The 18,456-nt window shown below is 34.5% G+C and overlaps 1 protein-coding gene across 1 annotated transcript; it reads left to right on the top strand.

Moving 5' to 3' along the window:
- The first annotated feature begins 4,293 nt into the window (after positions 1–4,293).
- Positions 4,294–15,322, top strand: LOC108376376 (protein Skeletor, isoforms B/C-like). Its single transcript, XM_017632580.1, has 3 exons — positions 4,294–4,333; positions 12,391–12,467; positions 15,167–15,322. The coding sequence occupies exons 1-3, from the start codon at positions 4,294–4,296 to the stop codon at positions 15,320–15,322; spliced, it is 273 nt and encodes a 90-aa protein (XP_017488069.1).
- Positions 15,323–18,456: the final 3,134 nt, after the last annotated feature.

Below are 18,456 nucleotides of genomic sequence, written 5' to 3'. Positions count from 1 at the left end.
AATTAAGTGAGATTTGTGCACAGTTTTTTTGGGGGATGAAGTTAGTCCCTTAAATAACATACGGACTGTATTTTAAATAAATGCTCAAATTCAAGTGCGTAGACGCAAAGTTTAGAAGGATTGTTCGAAAAGTGATGAACTAATGACTTAAAGACATCTGAGCTGGCAATCGTTTATCAGATGCTTTACTTAAAATCTGATTATCGCCACTTAACGTAACTTAGAGGCTGTCACTTAAAAATTCTTTTAAATGCATGTTGCTTATATTTGGACAGGCGAAACTTAACGTAACTTAATGCCACGTCAAAGTCTGTTTTATTTTGATTTTATAAGTTCTAAGTTATGTTAAGTTAAGTTAAGTTGCCCTTTGGAGACCTTAAGACTGCAGTAACATGCCACGTTGTTTATGTAATACATGTGTGATGGCTCTTCAGAACTATAGTCGCCTTTAATGTTTAGGTATAATAACAAACTTTATTCCCATTAACCGTTTACATTTTTACTTAATAACTACGACAACTTAATAGGGTTGAAGCCCGTCTAAGTAGTCCATACGACGCGTTCGATCGCAAGTACGCGAATGAATTTTTTTTTTCTTGTACGTCTTCTAACGTCTTGTCCCTTTCGTCAAATCATTATACCAGTTCTATTCCTTTATTCGTTAAGTAGTGTTGCTTAATAGCAATTTAGTTTGCAAAATTAGTACTGTCGCTCAGGCTAATGCCACATATATAACACTCGTATGCTGGAAGAATGGCATCATTAAAAAAATTCCGTGTAATACGAGCATCTAGGCGGAAAGACCAAAAAAAAGGTTTCATAATACAATAAATGCATTCTTTCGCGAACGAGTGATAATCCGAGTTTACCTATATACATAGTATGTATATGATTTCAGGCAGTTATGTATATCTACCTGAATATATTTTCACATACAAGTGTATACGCATGCACATTAGGGTGGTTCTTAAAAAATCAATAGAACTTTTTTTTCAGTCTCACACCCTAACTGGCTAACCTAATATTCACGCACGCCGCCAATTTATTGTCAAAAATTTCTCATGCACATGCAACTTGTATGAGATCAACCGAAATTGAACGGCGTGCGTATGAAGCTAACTCAATTTCCAATTTTTGTTCTGCGTGACATTTTGATTTGACGTTTCGCTCAATGAAATCAAATGCAAACGCATGCAAGTCAATTTCGGGTGACGCAAAAAAAACAAATTCGACGGCATGCGTACCAAAACGCAAGCCGCGAATATTAGATTAGCCTGTAAATCGGTAATGCCACGATCATAGATATCACATAAAAATTTTGGTCCCGATTGTAGTCGGTTAAGGCGCATCGCAAAGCCCAGATGTTTCTATGGAGATTCAAAAAATTAAAAATATTTTTTCATTTAATACCCCAAATCGATAGTACCAAAGTCAAAGATATCACATATAAATTTTGGTCACGTTTCATAGGATAATCTGAAGTTTGACCACTGTGCGACCCGCCTTATATTTATAGCGATATCTTCGACGTAGTAATTGAGGCTTCGGAAATCTGATGTAAAAATTTGCTTCCTCCATTTAAGACCACCCTAATGTACATGTTATGTGTATGCATAGAAGCATGCACGTTGGGGTTGTATGCATTTTTCTTGTATGCACTTTTACCTGGCGATTTTTAATTTTTTCGCCATGCATTTTTGTTATACAGGTTCTATTCAATCATATCTTTGAGAAATTCTCAACCAACTTGTATAAAACTAGTGACAAGTAGTTTGTTTTGAGCGGTATAAAGCATACTTACCTGGCGTAGAGGTAAACCGTGATCATGAAGGCGGTTCCTCCGGAGCGAGACCTGATCATTGCACGTTCGATTGGGTTGACCTTCGCGATTATTCCTAATGTGAATAACTCGTGCGTGTAATTTTTGATAGCCGGGAATGGCGTTCGCGCCGTCCCGACATTGTGAATAAATTTAAATGATTAGTGTACTTTTATGTACATAACGCCGGTGATACTACAAAACTGGATATGTCTATAGTAACCTTGTCCTTGTTACTTAGATGGTCTCTTACTTGCAACGGAATGCATATGCAAATCATTGCACTCTAATAATCGAATGACAAAACTGACTACTGATGAAGACGAATGATTACCAGAAGGGATCAGATACAGGAAACAGATCAATTAAGCACCAGAGGCAGCGTTGCCGAAAACTTTTTCTGAAAAATCATCATTTTACCCTGAAAAAATCGTAATTTCGGCCAAAAAAAAAACGTCTTTAATTAAAACAAATGCAATGAGTAATGTTTCAAATTTCGATACTTTTTTACTGAAAGAAACAATGTGTGTCTGGGAAGTATGAAAAAGCATCTGCGAAGTGCAGAATGCAAGCGTTTTAAAAAGAAACATACTGACTTTGAAGTTGTTTAAACGCATGTTGCTGATTGCACACAATTTAAACTGAACATTTGAAGGCAAATTTACATGTATGGCTGTGGCTGAGCGTGCAAAGATGTGTGCTACAATTGCTTGCGGCCATGAGTGTCCATGTTCAAATCTTATTAGGCGAAACATTTAATTTTGAATATTTAATTTCGGGTTTCCTTTATTATGAAAAAAGCATCTGTGAAGTGCAGAACGAAAGCTAAATCAAACGACTGATACTAAAGTTCTTTAATCCAAATGCATTTTAATTTAGCTGAAAATACATGCAGGAAAAGGTAATTGACTGCTTCCTAGGACATCGCTATATTAAATAAATGAGTTCGTTGCAGGTAAAATAGTGAGAATTTCAATTAGTTACCATTGAAAATAAAGTAGTTTATAAAAAACTTTTAAATTAATTAAGTTTCCTGCAGGGTATATATGCATGTAAGTAGTTCATAATAATAAGTATGCCCGATTCCATAGTCATTTAAGTACTTAGAATCTTTCAAGATCAAGGCATATGAAACCAGGTATGTAGTAGCGTTAGAGCAAAAACAATATTTACGTGTATTTTTTTTTGTTGGTTTTGGTCTCTAAAGTGTCAAAAAAGTATTCTGATTTTTTTAGCATCAAAGTGTGCTATGTGAAATACCAGCAAAAATTTAAAGAAGAAAATTTTAAATAAAATAATATGGTAAATTTGTTTGCCTCCTGTTTAACATGCAAATCGATTTTGACAATTTGGAATTTTTGTAAAAAGAAATTAGAAAGATTTGACATTTAGAGACTAAATAATTTGAAAAAAAATAAATTAATTAAATCAGGTGCTATACTGCTATTATCTGTTCGATATGCCTTGGGTAGGATATATTTTTTGAGTGGCAGGTCTATTTGAAATGAGATCTGTTTTTTTTTATTTTGAAAATGTTTGTATTAGCTTTGTTTCGTCCCAACATCTCGCAACTATACATTTGTCAAAGCTGCCTTAATACGGGAGGTGGGTGTGCTTATTGCTGAATTTTCCGATATATGAAAGTGCAAACTCTGTTTCTCAATATTACAGACAGGAATACTTGTTTCTTCCTCGTTATAAATCTTGATAACTGCACCACCTTCTACTTACATAAATTAATATTCCTTTTTATTGAAATTTTATGCTTCCTTCTCCCACTCCTTGCTCACTCTCCCCATAATAATGCACTTCACAAAGTCAGCTTGTTTGACGTCGAAGAACTCAATTATTTTTCCATCCATCAAAGCTTACTTTGAGTACAAATATTAAGCGAATCACTGTTTAAGCAACAGAGTACCATGAAAATACCAATTTATGCTCTATGTTTGCTGAGGTACTTGCTATAGTATTCGGTAGTAATATATGTATGTACATAGTACATACTTAAACACTCACATACCAAATAGAACATAAAGCGAAAGTTGAAGTTAAACAAATAACCAACCGACTTACAAAGCGACAGATGATTCGTACTGGTGTCACACTACTGCAGGACCTAAACAGATATGTATATGTATATGTATATGGATATGTTTGCATATATGTATAAGTATGTGCATCGCTAGTGTGATTGAAAGCGCTTTCTTTATCAGATATACATATAACTTGTATCTCAATACTCATTTGCGTAAATGCGTATCTACAGGAAATCCACCCCCTTATGGGATGATGCGTTGAAGGCGTTAATATCTACTGAAGACTCACAAGTGGTTGCTCGAGTGGCGTATGCATACTCGTATGTATGTATGTATGTATTCATGGTAGCTAGGAAGCTGGAAGTGGAAAAGAGTGCATGCCAGAAGCCGTAAAAGGGTTGTGCGGGCAGCTTGCAAACTGAAGCTAAGTAAAGCGCAATGACTATATTGAAGGATAACGACATAACCATGGTTACCGGTAAATTATGTGAGATTATATTGTCTCCACCGGGATTATTAGTGAATATCATAAGCTGATAATGCGATTAATTGAATAAAATAAAATAAGAGAAATAATGAAAGGGAAAGATGAAAAAAAAATGAAAGGAGAATAAAGGCAGCAGAAATTTTTATAAGGAAGAATTATCTTAATAAATGTAAAAGTATAAAAGTAATAAGATTGATTCGAAGTAAGGACGTTCCGTAAGTAGGGTGTTGCGCCCGAAAGTATGCATTGCAAATATACTTTCCCCATTTTAAATAATGTATGTACATATTTATATTGTTGCAAAAAAAAACATAAATAAAGAAGAAAGAGGCATCTACAGCAGAGCTTTCTAATACCTTCGGTATATAATGCAATTTTTGGCAAAAAATGTCAGTTACGCGGTTTTATACTTTAAACGACGATATAATCGTAATGCCGTTAGCATTGTTGAAATCGATATTTTTTTCGCTATTCATATCAATATTGTTATCGATATTCTAGCGCTAATGAAATTGTTATTGTCATTGTTAGCGACGTTATTGTCATTGTTAGCGCGTTGTTATTTCATCCTCTCTGCGTTTGATATCTTATCGATGATTTGGCACTTGATATTGCAATCGTTGGCGATATTTTTACTGTAACTCGATATTTTTATTTTTAGGTAGAATTACGTAGATAAATATGTTATATCCGATGCTTTGTTAATATAGTCGTCAACGAAATTGTTATCGTTATATCGATATTGTTATAGGAATCACATTTTTTCCTGTATCATTATAATTACCGATATCGGTGTAATCAGTATCGTCAGCTTTATCTAATTATTTAATTCTAATTGGATCTTTGATTTGGTGATGTGTTCGAGAGAGCCTGCTACGGAGCTTTACGTTTTTAATAGCAAAAAACGTACGGTACTAACCAGCAATCGGGAGCATAAAAATTTTTCTTGGTTAGGTAAATGAAAAAAAAAACAAACATCACTCCATTCACTTTCCTGCACGCAAGAAAATCGAAATTGATCACCCGCCAAAGTCGTACATGTCTCTTCACCTCATTCTTGCTGTCTCATTCGCATTCTCCTCCACCTCCTTCGCTCATCCTCATCACTGTCATCGTACTACTTTTGTGTTGTTATGGTTGTACGCTTTGTTACTATTACTTTGTTCCTTCATTCGTCATCACTGTTGTTGCTGTTGTTATAGCTCTTGTTGTTATTATAGCTTTTGCTACTCTTAATATCGCACACTTGTTTGTTGTGTTGTTTGTGTGTTTATGTTGTGCTGCTGAGTAAATATCCTCGAGCACGAACGGCACGTACAGACACGTGTTTCATATGCGTCCTGGCAAACCACCGAACGCAGTCCTTAAGTATGCACAATATATATGTATGTAATACTGTGAAGAAGAAGTGAAGTGAAGTGAAGCGAGGTGAAATAAAGGAAGCGCCAACAACAAACCGAACCAAACTGAATCAACTCAATTGAGGCTGCGGCACACAGAGAGATTAATGTACGCATTAGTAGATTTAATGCATATTATGGATATCGAGCTATATCGTCAACGGTGACGAGAATATGTATCATATATATATACATATATATATATATATATATGCGAAAATCAACATACATATATAACCACAAAGGACCAACATACATACACACAAGTACATTCAATTGGGCGGGTGCATGTGGGCGTGCCATTATTTATATACATACCCTGCAGGAAATATATCTAACTATAACCCAAACTTTAAGTTGATTAGGATCTGTATATTTTCTTTGACGAATGCTAACTATATATCTATGACGATGACCGCGAAATAGTCAATTTGATGTAACTAACTTGTAACTAACTACTTTTGGACATAAAAAATCTAATAGAGAAACAAAATATTTTATTTTTTTTATTTATTTTTTTTTACTTTATTTAATTTATTACATTTCATATTTGTTTCCATATTCCGCTGTAGGTGGTCCCATATTCGACTCTCGTCAGCATAACTTCAAAATGATAATATGAAATTTTGATATTCCTTTTATTTGTCCTCCATTCAGAAAAAGTATTTGCGAAGTGCAAGATATTTGAATAGAAACGCGTTTAACGAAAACAATCTCACTTCTTACTCCTGCATTACTTGTCACTTGTTCAAGTTAGCTTTTTGTAGCTCAAATACAAGTTATATACTTTATAGAAATCCGGCAAAAAAGCTAACAACAAGTGGGTTATTTTTTATCAATTGATAATTTTTTTCTACAGGGTATGTATGTATTGTGCTTGCGTAGGCTTGCTAGACACCACCGGTAAAAGCAACAGAGTGAGTGCTCACCGCAATCGCCCGTCGTTTAAAAGCCTCGCTGTGATTGAGACATTTTGGGGAATACCTCAACGTTTTCGCGATGAATGCAGCATCAGCACTTTGCCATCGAAGGCACCCACCCCTCCGCTTACAAAAAAACAAAACAAAACAGGAAAGAAAAGCTCGTGCTTATTGTGTCAATACCACCAACTTTCACGCAGTCAATGCGCTGGTTAAAGTGATACTGCGCTGCTATTACCGTTACCATTACCACTACCATTTCCATCGCCACCAGGGCCCAATCTAAAAAAAAAAACTTTGGTTTCATATCAATTGCATATGTTTATGCTTGCAGGCACACATAAATATGCACATGTATTTATATAAATGTGTGCAGAATCCTTGTGTCGAATCGTGGCACAAATAATGCGAAACATTTGCAATTCTTAAAAGCTGCTTTTATTGTATTCATATTTTGTTACGGCTGTTATTTTAAAGTAGTTCTTGATGTCCATTTCAACAGCACAAAAACAAATGTACATACATATATACATAGGTACTTAAAAATGTACGTATGTATATATTCATGAATAAAATTTTGTTCAGGATTCGCAGGGCATACTGCTGGCGATACTGCTGTTTTTCAATATTCACAAAATCGTTCGAACTTTAAGCACTTCTGTGTTTCACCATAAACTTTTTAAAGAATTTATTTGAATGACAATTGAGTGTTGTCATTTCTTATAGAGATGGCAGCGATAAATATCAATATATCAATATAATATACAAATCAATCAAAGAAGTATATCTAAATTGGGGCGAAATCGAGCTTTATAATCGCTTACACATATGCAATTATTAAAATTTCGGGGTTTTCGCTTATCTTAAATTTGCTGTTATATGGGAAGTGGATTAATTGTGGGTGGGGTTTGATATCAGGAATTTAGCATTTTTGCAATACCTGTACCGAGTCTGGTAGAAATTGATAAATCGGTTACCGAGATACACATACATACATATGTACGATGTCATAATAAGTGAGCGGTGCCACGCCCATTTTCCATAAATTTGGGATAATCTAATTTATTGAATGATTAGCCCCGGCAGTGATTTATCACAGTTTTCGTATTTCGGTAAATGACCATAGTTGCCGAGTTTGGTAGGCGTTTGTGAAGCGGATACTGAGATACAACATTTCATCATAAATGGGCGGAGCCAGGCCATCTTGCAAGTTTCATAACCCACTTAAAAAAAAAATGTAATGAGGTGCAGAAAATCCAACTATATATGAAACAGTGTTATTAAAAACAAAAGTATCTACGTCATACATTGCACTTGGCTACAAAAATATTATTGAAACGTTCAAGCATACCATTTAGCATGTGGCAATAAACTTGGGAATCTCAAATTGTTAGATTTGATTGACAGTAGATATTTAGCATTATCAAGCACTTCTCTACAAAAAAGGGTTAAATTGGTGTTAGCAATTAAAATTTTTATACCATGTGCATAAAAAATGACGTGAAGTGATTTTGAAAGAGTGGATATGTGTGTATGTATATTAGAGGGTGATCCAAAATAATTAAAGTCGGAATTTTAATGCTTCCATCCCCTAGGATTGTTGGATATCGAGAAAAATATACCCCTATTTTTTATTTTGAAATCAAAAAGTATTTAGAGGTCGCTCAAAACATTCAAAATTTTCCATATATTTTATATGGGGGAAAATCAACCAGGGGGTGGCGGCATTAAAATTCCGACTTTACTTTTTTTTACATGCATTTTGGACCACCCTAATGTGTATGTATGTGTGCACATTCAATTTAATTTTTTATTACTAGACTTTTTGAAAGTCACCTAACATCTTGTACCTAGATCATTAAAATTTAATTAGATTTTTCGAGGAAAAAATAAATAAATTTTTGCGTCGTACTTTTGAGGCTACACCGCGAGATCGAAAATGGCAAATTTTCTATACATTTGTTCATATTAAGTACCAAAATACATACTTACATATTTATTTATACTTATAGACACATATACTCCAATGGTAATTTCTAGAACGTAATGAGTAATTCGATGTTAAAAAAATTGCGAACAAATACCAACTTTGCTCAATCATAAGCCAAGTAAAGCTTCGAGTCAAGTCCAAGCGCACCCAGGTCGTACATAGTACCGTAAGTATGGGGTTTACCACATAGGTAGGTATGTACATATGAACGTGTGAATGTACCTACGCCAACTGATGATGAGAAAAGGCTAATAATTTGTCTGCAATTAACGAAACTATACAGGTACAGTGAAACATTGATATAACGATGTGGAAGGGGTTGAACAAATACTTCGTTATACATATCTATACTATCGTTATATTTAGAGAATATAAAAACCTCGATACAACGAAAAATTAAAAACTAAAAAAAATCATGATATTATAGTTTCGTTTTTTGTTTAGAGCAGTACTCTAACTGGTTATGTAAGGGACTTTTACTGTCAATAAGTTCCGAAGGTTTTCGTGATTGGAATTCCTTCGGTGTATGTGTGGAGCATTTTTGTATGGAAAATTTCGCAACATCGATCCTTTTTAAGGGGACTCAGCAAAAATTGGGTTTAATGGAGTTTTTCATTTTATCGAGGTTAGTTCGTATCGAGGTTTTACTGTACATGATGTGACATACCTCTCACTTCAAGCAGATGCATAAATATGTACATATGTACATATGTGTGTTATTAATCAAATGCGATTCTTTCGCCTCATGTGATACTACGTGTAGATATATGATTCAAAGATTATGCCTACATAATATATACATACCCTGCAGCAATTCAGACTCACCCTAGGTTAGCCATCAGATAGTCCCTATTGTAAGCAGCCCTTGTCCCTCATAATTCCCCTGCCAATATGGTTTCAACTGGCATTTTTAGTATTGTCGTGTCATTGGAAAAGGACCGGTCCACTCAACAGTGACCGTAAGTTAGTCCTGGACTAGTCCAATTTTGGCGATTTTTTTCGTTGGTACACGATTACGTTCTGCACTTCACAGATGCTTTTTCATATTTCGGAAACACAAAAAAAAACTATTTTATCATTTACCACCATGCTGCTTCAGACGGCATTTGAACCCAGACCCTCCTGAAAGCTAGCAAATAGTGGCAAGCATCACTGCGCACTGAGCTACAGCCAGACATGTTAATGTGTGCTCAAATGTTTACTTTGAATCAAGGCCAGACGTAGCGATTGGGGTATTTACAGGGTGGTGTTCTTCAAAATTTTATTTTTGTTGAATTGCAAGACAACACCACCCTTTCATTTCCAAACTGTACTTTTCGTCTATCTCTAGACCGATTCTTTGGGGACTGGTCGAAGGCTGACATTTTCGATGCAACCAAATGTCCAATTCTGACCAGTCAAATTTTAACCAGTGAAGTACTAGTCCTTTACGGAAAATTGGCCACCCTATTGCTGCAGGGTATGTATGTGGGTACATACGTATTTTAGATGAAATATTTATGCACCTTAATTATAATGGCAACTATACATTACATACTGGCACGAGTAACACATGCGTACACACATTTATATGTATATTCATTAAAACGCTTGCTAAGGTTTCTGGAAATCACTTTTGTGTATGGAAAATTCACTTCATTAAAAGATCATTAAAATTGCATTGACGATGCCGCCAAATGCAAATGAAAGGAATTATCACATGCTATTGTACGAGACTTTTGCATTTACCTGCCGAAGGTATATACATATGTACAATGTTCATATCGCACCCTAAATCAAAAAGAGTCACAACTCAAAATTTTTCAATTTTTTTTGCCATAAAAGAGCTCTTTGCCTTTCGAGTATTTAATGTTTATTATTTTTGGCAATTTTTTTTTTGGTGGAAGGTGTTGCTCATTTTCTCCATGCAATAAAATTGTCGAGCATACTTTGTATGGAATAAGAAGATGCCCGACCAAAAAATTGTCAAAAATCAACGGTAAGTCCTAGCTACTGCAAACTTGCACTTTATTGTTTTTGTTTAGATACTAAGCTATATTTTTTATAAAAAAAGAATAAACTAAGAAAAGTGGCCCAAGGTTGCTAAAATTTGTTCTCCCTATTTACATTCTTGCCACCGTATATTTAACGTCCACCAAAATTTATTCTTCATCACCCTCTTCTTTAACTGGTAAATACTATTAAGACTGCTTTTGTTTTTTGCTTCTCCTGAAAATTTGAGATTTTTTGACTTGTGACTGTTTTCGATTTAGGGTACGATATGTGCTAATGTTTGTGTGTATGAGATCCACATGTGCCAGAGGTACAGATGTACAGTGGGTCACTGTGGATAAAATAATTTTTGAAGAACTTAAATAAGCCAAGAATAACTTGCTCAAAGGGATATTATACAGATTTAAGGGCTATTTTGCCCAATTTTGCCTGTTGCGCCATCAATCTCGCATCCCTTTGAATCACTTCAGCTCAACAAGTGATCATTGGGAAAATGTTGGTAGTTAGTAGTAGTTCTGATAGTTCAGTTTTTCATGAAAAGGAACTTACATTTCGAGCTTTTTTTCAATAAATAACCCTAGACATTAAAAAAATAAGCGCTTGAAAGATCTGCATTAAAGCTTTTAAAAAAGTACCCGAATAGTTTAAAATTTCAAACAAACTCAAACTTGGCCAGATAGCGCCAGATTTTCTTCTCAACTTCGCAGGAATATGTATTTTCCAGTTACGCTTATACATATATGTATATTGGTACGTCCCCTGAGATGACATTGAGCTGGTCAGAGGCGCGCCCGCACGCCGTTTAATCGTCTTCTCGGACTCACCGCGCAGGGGGCGATCGAGGGAGCAGCTGCCTGGGGAATGATGAGGTAGGAGGATCACCCCAATACTTTCTACCAGGCAGCCCAACTTTTGCGAGATCATAGCCTCGGTGGATTCAAGTAGTCGTCTTCACAACATCGTGGCGCTTTATCGATTAAATACCTAGTAATTACCGTTCAGACAAATGATAATTTCGCAGAAATATTGAAAAGTTCTTATGCAAAACTTTTACATCTACTTTCATTTCTTTCAGACCCATTTTTAAGAAAAAATTTGCGATAAAAATTTTTGTCACGAAAAGCTTTCATTCCTCCGACAAAGCCCACGCCTTTGAAACTTAATTTAATCAAATGTCGTTTCAAAATGCAACACAGTTGCAGCAAAGAGCTTTTTCTCCATAGAAATCAAAAAGTATCTGCTTTGTGAAGACAAAAGGCGAATTTAATTTGCAAAGCATGTAAAACGAAGAAAATGAGCAAAGTTTTTATCGAAACTCTGAGAGATTTGTTTGTGTTTTGGTTGCTCACATTTAATACTATTTTATTTTTCATTTTCTTTTTTGTTGTTTTAGAGCTTTGCTTTTGCTTTGTTGCTAATGCTTTGTAGCGTTGTTATTATTTGTTGTTGTAGTAAATATGCAACAATCGGCTTTACCTTTGTTTCACATTTAATCTGAAAATAAATGCCGTTTTTGTCACCGCTAGGCCTTAAAAACTACTTGGAAAGTAAGAATTCTGCATACTTAGACACACTCACACATACATACATACATAAGTATGCATGGAAATACTTTGGCAGAGCCTAATAAATGTTTTGATTTGAAAGACAATTATTTGCAGGTACTCATTTTATATTAAATTTCAACTCTTAAATGATGTTTTGAGAAATATTTGATATAACTTGATTTTTTTCTTGTTATTGCAGCTTCAGGGCGCGCACCACCAGAGCCCTACTACGGTCGCTATATCGGACAATTTACCAATTTTGCACACGGGATAAGGGTGAGTTCAAATTTAAAATATAATTAAATTAATTAAATCTACATCAACTTTTACGACAGGATGCGATATTTAACCTACAATTGGACACTGTCCTCTCAAAACAGAATAAAAAAATGAACTAACCGGTCAAAAACCGGATAACTGACAGCCCTGAGAACAAACTAGGTTCGCAAAATTATTTACGGCTATTTTTGGAGTATACTTACAATACTGACTTTAGATTCGTTCTTGTTTGTGAATTATTGCGAATTTTGGAAAATTTTGGAAAAGCTATATATATTTCCCATCGCCATTGAAAAAATTTAGTTAAAGTGCTTCGATACATTTTAGGTATACCGTTATTCAGATTTAAAAAATTACGTATAGCTTACGGACCAATTTGACAGTTTTAATACGAGGTGCGGCATATGAAAGCCAAAAAAAAAGTCTCCATAAACCGCATATATGTATGTACATCACTTTTCGATAGGCCTGACAGTTTCTGAGAAATTAATTAATTTCAGATTTTTTTAATGAAAAAAATTCTTAAGTGGAGCAACTTTTTTTTTAGCTGTATAACGATAAATATCAAATATCTCGAATATTGAGAGGTCTTTTAAAAGCTCGGAAAACCAGTTATAATATATTTATGGTTCAGTAAGATTATAAATAAATAGATTTCTGACCCACAGTAGAATTTGGGATATAAAAAAACTTGTCAGGGGTGTGGGGATATCTTTTAAGTTAACAAGTTACACTTTTCTAGAAATCCATGAATGAGTTTGGTGCAGTACTTGTAAGTATTAGGTACTTTTCTGTTGGCAAAAAGATCGTCAATTGTTAGTTAAAAAAAAAATGTTTAAGTAGCATTTAAAATAAGCATCTACATAACGGCGTTTCCAATGGAAAGTCTATCGAAAACAAAATAAAGGTAATATATCTAACGTATTTATGGACCATTTTGTCTGCTTTTTGCAGAATATACTCCTATGTAGGCAGAAACACTTTTGCGAAAAATTATCCCTTTAGGTGGCGGAGATATTTTGGAAAAACCGTATTTATGGTCCGATTTGGTTCGAATTTGGCGTACATACATATGTATGTAGTTGAAACATAATAAGTCGTGGATTTCCAAAAAATTTAAATCGAATCGGCGCTGAAGTCAATATATAAAATACATATACTCGATATAGAGCTAATTTTAAAATAAGAAAAAAAAAAGAAAATTTTGAAAATAATTTCTGACGTGTATCTAATAGGAAATTTATGTCACATCACGCCACGTCACATCGACAATTTTCAGAGTTTTGCGATTTTGTAAGAAAAGAAAAAATCAACTTCCACTTTTGTCACATAGCGTCATTCTCTTTAATTGCGTATGTATATTTAATGGCAATGCAACTCGGTCGTTTTCTTTTATTTTGTTAAATATAGAGCTAAATAATTATGTGCTACACAACCATAAAGACCAAATTAGTAGCATTCATAGATCCTAAACAACTGACTTAAATATACATAATACATACACACGCGGAAAATGTTGAAATCCTGAAATTTGCTATTTTTTCATACACACAGTGACATGACTGCAAACCGTTTGCCTGCTATGGCTACCCTTGTGCAGGATCTCACTACTACACATGCATATGTAAATGCTTACATGCATACATACACTCGCATAAGCAATTGAAGTTTATTTAAAGGATTCATTTGAATATCCTTTTNAAAAAAAAAATATTAAAATCAAAATCAGAAGAGGAGGGATCCTAATTACTTTTCCACGTTTACATTAAAATAAAATGTTTCAAGTGTTTTATGGTTTGCCATCTAAGAGGTTAAACAATCGACATTGAAGACGACAGAAAGCAGGCAAGAAAGTCCTGAAATTTGAATGTCTTTCAAAGCGTAAAAATTTTCTTTTAAAAGAAATCTTTGTTTTCGTTTGAGTCAATATCGCGGCATTCAACTTCGCTTCTGTTTAAGTAATCTTTTATGAAAAGAATATCGTTAAAAGACGTGGTTTCCAGATTGTTAATTTATTTTGTTACTTAAATTAAGCTAAGAGAAAAAATTTTCCACATTTGATGTTAAAGTCAAATAGAAATCCCAGCAAGTGCTGCCAGATGTCTGAATAGTGGTGATTTTTTATACATATGGAATTCTGATTTCATTTTGATATCCTCAGTTTAAGATTTTGGCGATATTTTCTGAAAATTAGTCTTAATTTTTTTTTTTAAGAAATGCCCTAAAACCGGAATCGTAATTAGCTGGTAGTTGATCTTTGCCGATAGTAGCTTGACTTTAGGAGTTATTCCATTGAAAAATAACAGATATATAATGCTCCGTTATCAGACGAAGTCGCGCGAAGAGCATTCTTTAGTCTACATCGGCTCGAAAAGCTTTTTCAAACTCGAACGGATGGGAAAGACATTTTTCAGCCAAAATAAAATTACTTTGAACATGAAATGAAGGACCGATGCGACGACCAGAAAAGTATGTATTTAGGTGTCGCTTACCATTATTGCTGCAAAAATTGTGGAAACTTATTAATAAATTTAGGGCATAACCAATCAACTCCATTAATTGGTGTCAACTAATTATTCCCAGTTGTATTTAGGTTATTTTATTATATGTATGTATGCATGTATGTAAATAATTTTGATTAAAAAATATAACTCACTCTACATTCTAATAACACTTAAATATCTTCTGTCCCTTAGGGTACCATTTATGCAGTCGACGAATCGACGCTCTTCATCAAATCCTTTGCATACGACGGCACGGGACCGGATGCATTCTTCTGGGTTGGTAAAACTCCACGTCCCAGTCCCGAAGGATACATCATACCATACCCAGAAGAGTATGCTGGCATGTAAGTATCTACGCTTGTGAGCGATACAAAAATATGTTGCAAAAATATATATATATGCAAATATATATATGTATGTAGGTGTATGTATAAATAAAATTTCCTTAGATTTTAAGTATTCATGTGTATATGCACATACATAAGTATACCCGCATACATAAATCTAGGCGCGCCCTTTCGGCATTTGTTGCAATATGCTGATGCTGCAACTATAACAGCAACCGCAAAAGGTATAAACACAAACGGATGCACATAAAAAGTGCATACATACATATAAAGATGGAATTTTATATGTGTACATTAGGGTGCTTTTTTTCGGCGACTATTTTTCTATTGCACACCCACCTCGAAATTTTTGTGTAAAGACTTCTGGTGCAAAATACACATAAACTTTGAGTTGTTTTCTTCAAAAGTCTACAGCTCAGAGACATTTTATTATTTTATTTTTATATCTTGGTCAATGATGGAGTTTCTTCAGAATTTAATGCTCTACAGAAGCGTCCATTATGGCGCAACCTTAACTCCCAACCAGCGAGGCAATACGTGTCACTGAACCCTATATTTTCATAAAATTGTTTGCTTGCCCCTATCTCGTAAACAACTAGGGCTAAAGAAAAATTGCAAATGAGAAACTTGAAGGAAATTCAATTTCCTTAAAAAATGTTCAAAAACACCAAAACGCTAACATCGATATTTCTTGAGATATTGGGCTTTCAAATTGAGGTAGTGTGGAATTTCCATGGATTATTAAGCTTAATTGTAGAAATTTGTTGATGGACCTCTGGTGTTTTTCGTAGAATATTGAATTTCCTACAGTTTTCTAATTTAAATTTTTTGTTGCTCTTTTTATTTACGAGATAGAGGCGAAAGAACGAGAATTTCATGAAAAAATTGGTTTTAGTGACCCGTACTACCTCGCTGGTTTGAGTTAGGGCTGCTTTGAGTTAGGGTAGGGCAATGGAAAAGGGCATTCAATTTTGAAGAAACCCCGTCTATGACCGAGATTATACCATAAAATATCTCTGGGCTGTAGACTTTTGAAGAAAAAACTCAAAGTTTACGTCTATTTTGAACGGGAAATCTTTGCACACCTTGAATGAGCATTTAGTATTCATAATAAATTTCAAGGAAGTTTCAGGAATATCTTTTTAGGTATGTATTGGCTGAGAATATAAAACAAAATGTCGCAGAAAAAAAACACCCTAATGTACATACGTAAATATGTTTGTTTGTATAATCACGAGACCGAGAAATTAACTGGTTCTAGTGGCCGCATCCACATATGCGCGTACATATGTATCTTTTTTAGGATATGAGGATATTGTGGAAAAATCAAATTTTATTATTGCAAAAACTTTGAATATAATTTTATTTTATCTATTAAAGAGGCTCCACTTTTGTTTTACGAGCTTAAAGCCAAATAAATTCTTAGTTGCACATCCCTTCTTGGAAAATATTTATGTATGTATGTATATTTAAAATCTTAGGACTTTGGGCAGAGAACGTATATAAACTGCAGAAAATATAATAATGTTACACTTTGAGAAGTTCAAGGTAATATCGTTGCAAATACACCAATTTATCAGTGAAGAAATATCTTGCGGTGGACTAACACAGTGGCTGAAGTTTTGGCTCAGTAGTGTAAGTTTGGCTGATGTAACTGTTATAGATTTAGAGCGGAGCTTCCCAAACTTAGTAGTTTTTAAAACACAAAACTTGAAACAACAAAACCGAATACCAAATCTAGAAAAATCTATGACAAACAACCAAGCAAGAAAGTGTTCCACCTTCTCATCCCCTTTAAGGCAGTATGGGCAAATGAAGTTGTTCATGTACGCCTATCACAGTCGGTTGTTTGTACCACGTGAAGTTACCAGTCAGCACTGCAAAAAGTTTTCTGCAGTCCCGTCTGCTCAGTGAGCGCAAACAACTAGATAGAAATAATATATGGTAATACTTACATAGATAGAGGGCTGGGCAATTCCTTAAGTGCAGCTTGGTTATCACTGCAGATCTTGACCCAGAATCAGTTTTGGAGCCATCAGTGAAAATTCGACAATGTGTGAGTCCGGGCTCAGTGCTGGAACTAAACCAGCATTCAGCCTCAGGGAACTCAGCATTATAGAATCACTTCAGCAAAGGTAATGGTGGCGTACTATCCTGTAGCATTGAAAAGACACAAGTACCTACCGCCTCGCCCTACTTGGTCTTATTCTTCTTTTTAGTCTGCAGGGGCCTTTACGGCTTCCCTACGTATGAAGACATAAAGTGACGGTAAGTACAGCAGTGCGTGAAGAGCACTATAAACCAATCAACGAAATCAATAGGGGTTTCAAAAATAGGGAATTAAAGCTAAATAAAGGGCTATCTGTTCTATATGCCGGCATAAATGTTTTTCAATCGCATTATCCAAAAAAATCTAAAAATTTGCAAAATTATTTTTTCGCGTATCTGCCAGGATTACATGAAAACCTTAACTCATAAAAAATTTTAGCAAAGAAAAATAAGAATCCTAGAGCTTGAAAGGATTTTTTAAAGTCTAAATACGACCATTTTTTACCGAAATACGGCCTGCAAAAAACCATCGAAAAATCTGTTTTTTTGTTCCCACTAATTTTTTGGGGTAATGTATTAACTTACTTAAACTGAGGCCCGATCGAGGGATATAAAGCAACTCCAATCACTCGGCTACTCGGATGTTCAGATCAACCTAAGCTTTAATTCGATAGTTAATCAATTGTTACCTGCATAAGCTGTTTCTAAAATTTGCCTCTGTTGGATAATCTTTTTTAGTTTTAATGCGAAGATTTTCCAATTTTGCTGATAAGACCCGATGAGATGTGATTATATGTAGTATATTTTCCAGCTTATATTAAAAAAGGCTAATAAACTTTAAACGCATGTAATGTACATATGTCATTAACATCCCTCAAAACCCTAACGAAACCACTGATGCTGTCATCTTTTTGTTACTGTTACGCACGGCTGACAATAGAACCACTTTGAAAAATTAAAAACATTTTTCATCACAACCATACATACATAGCTCACATTCTCCCATATGGTAGCATATATACGCACACTTCGAGTATTTGTATATGTAACGGGTGATTTTTTTGAGGTTAGGATTTTCATGCATTA

This window comes from Rhagoletis zephyria, unplaced genomic scaffold, assembly GCF_001687245.7.
Source record: "Rhagoletis zephyria isolate East Lansing unplaced genomic scaffold, Rhagoletis_zephyria_1.1 Rzeph_scaffold_10322, whole genome shotgun sequence".
In the NCBI taxonomy this organism is placed as follows: Eukaryota; Metazoa; Arthropoda; class Insecta; order Diptera; family Tephritidae; genus Rhagoletis; species Rhagoletis zephyria.
Note: the sequence above shows the minus strand (reverse complement) of the source record. Positions and strands in the feature narration are given on the sequence as shown.

Bases quoted from the DNA above. Each gene is read 5' to 3' on its own strand.
- LOC108376376 (XM_017632580.1), top strand. From the start codon at position 4,294: ATGACTATATTGAAGGATAACGACATAACCATGGTTACCG. The intron at 4,334-12,390 runs GTAAATTATGTG...TTGTTATTGCAG, and splicing joins CGACATAACCATGGTTACCG to CTTCAGGGCGCGCACCACCA. The intron at 12,468-15,166 runs GTGAGTTCAAAT...TCTGTCCCTTAG, and splicing joins ATTTTGCACACGGGATAAGG to GGTACCATTTATGCAGTCGA.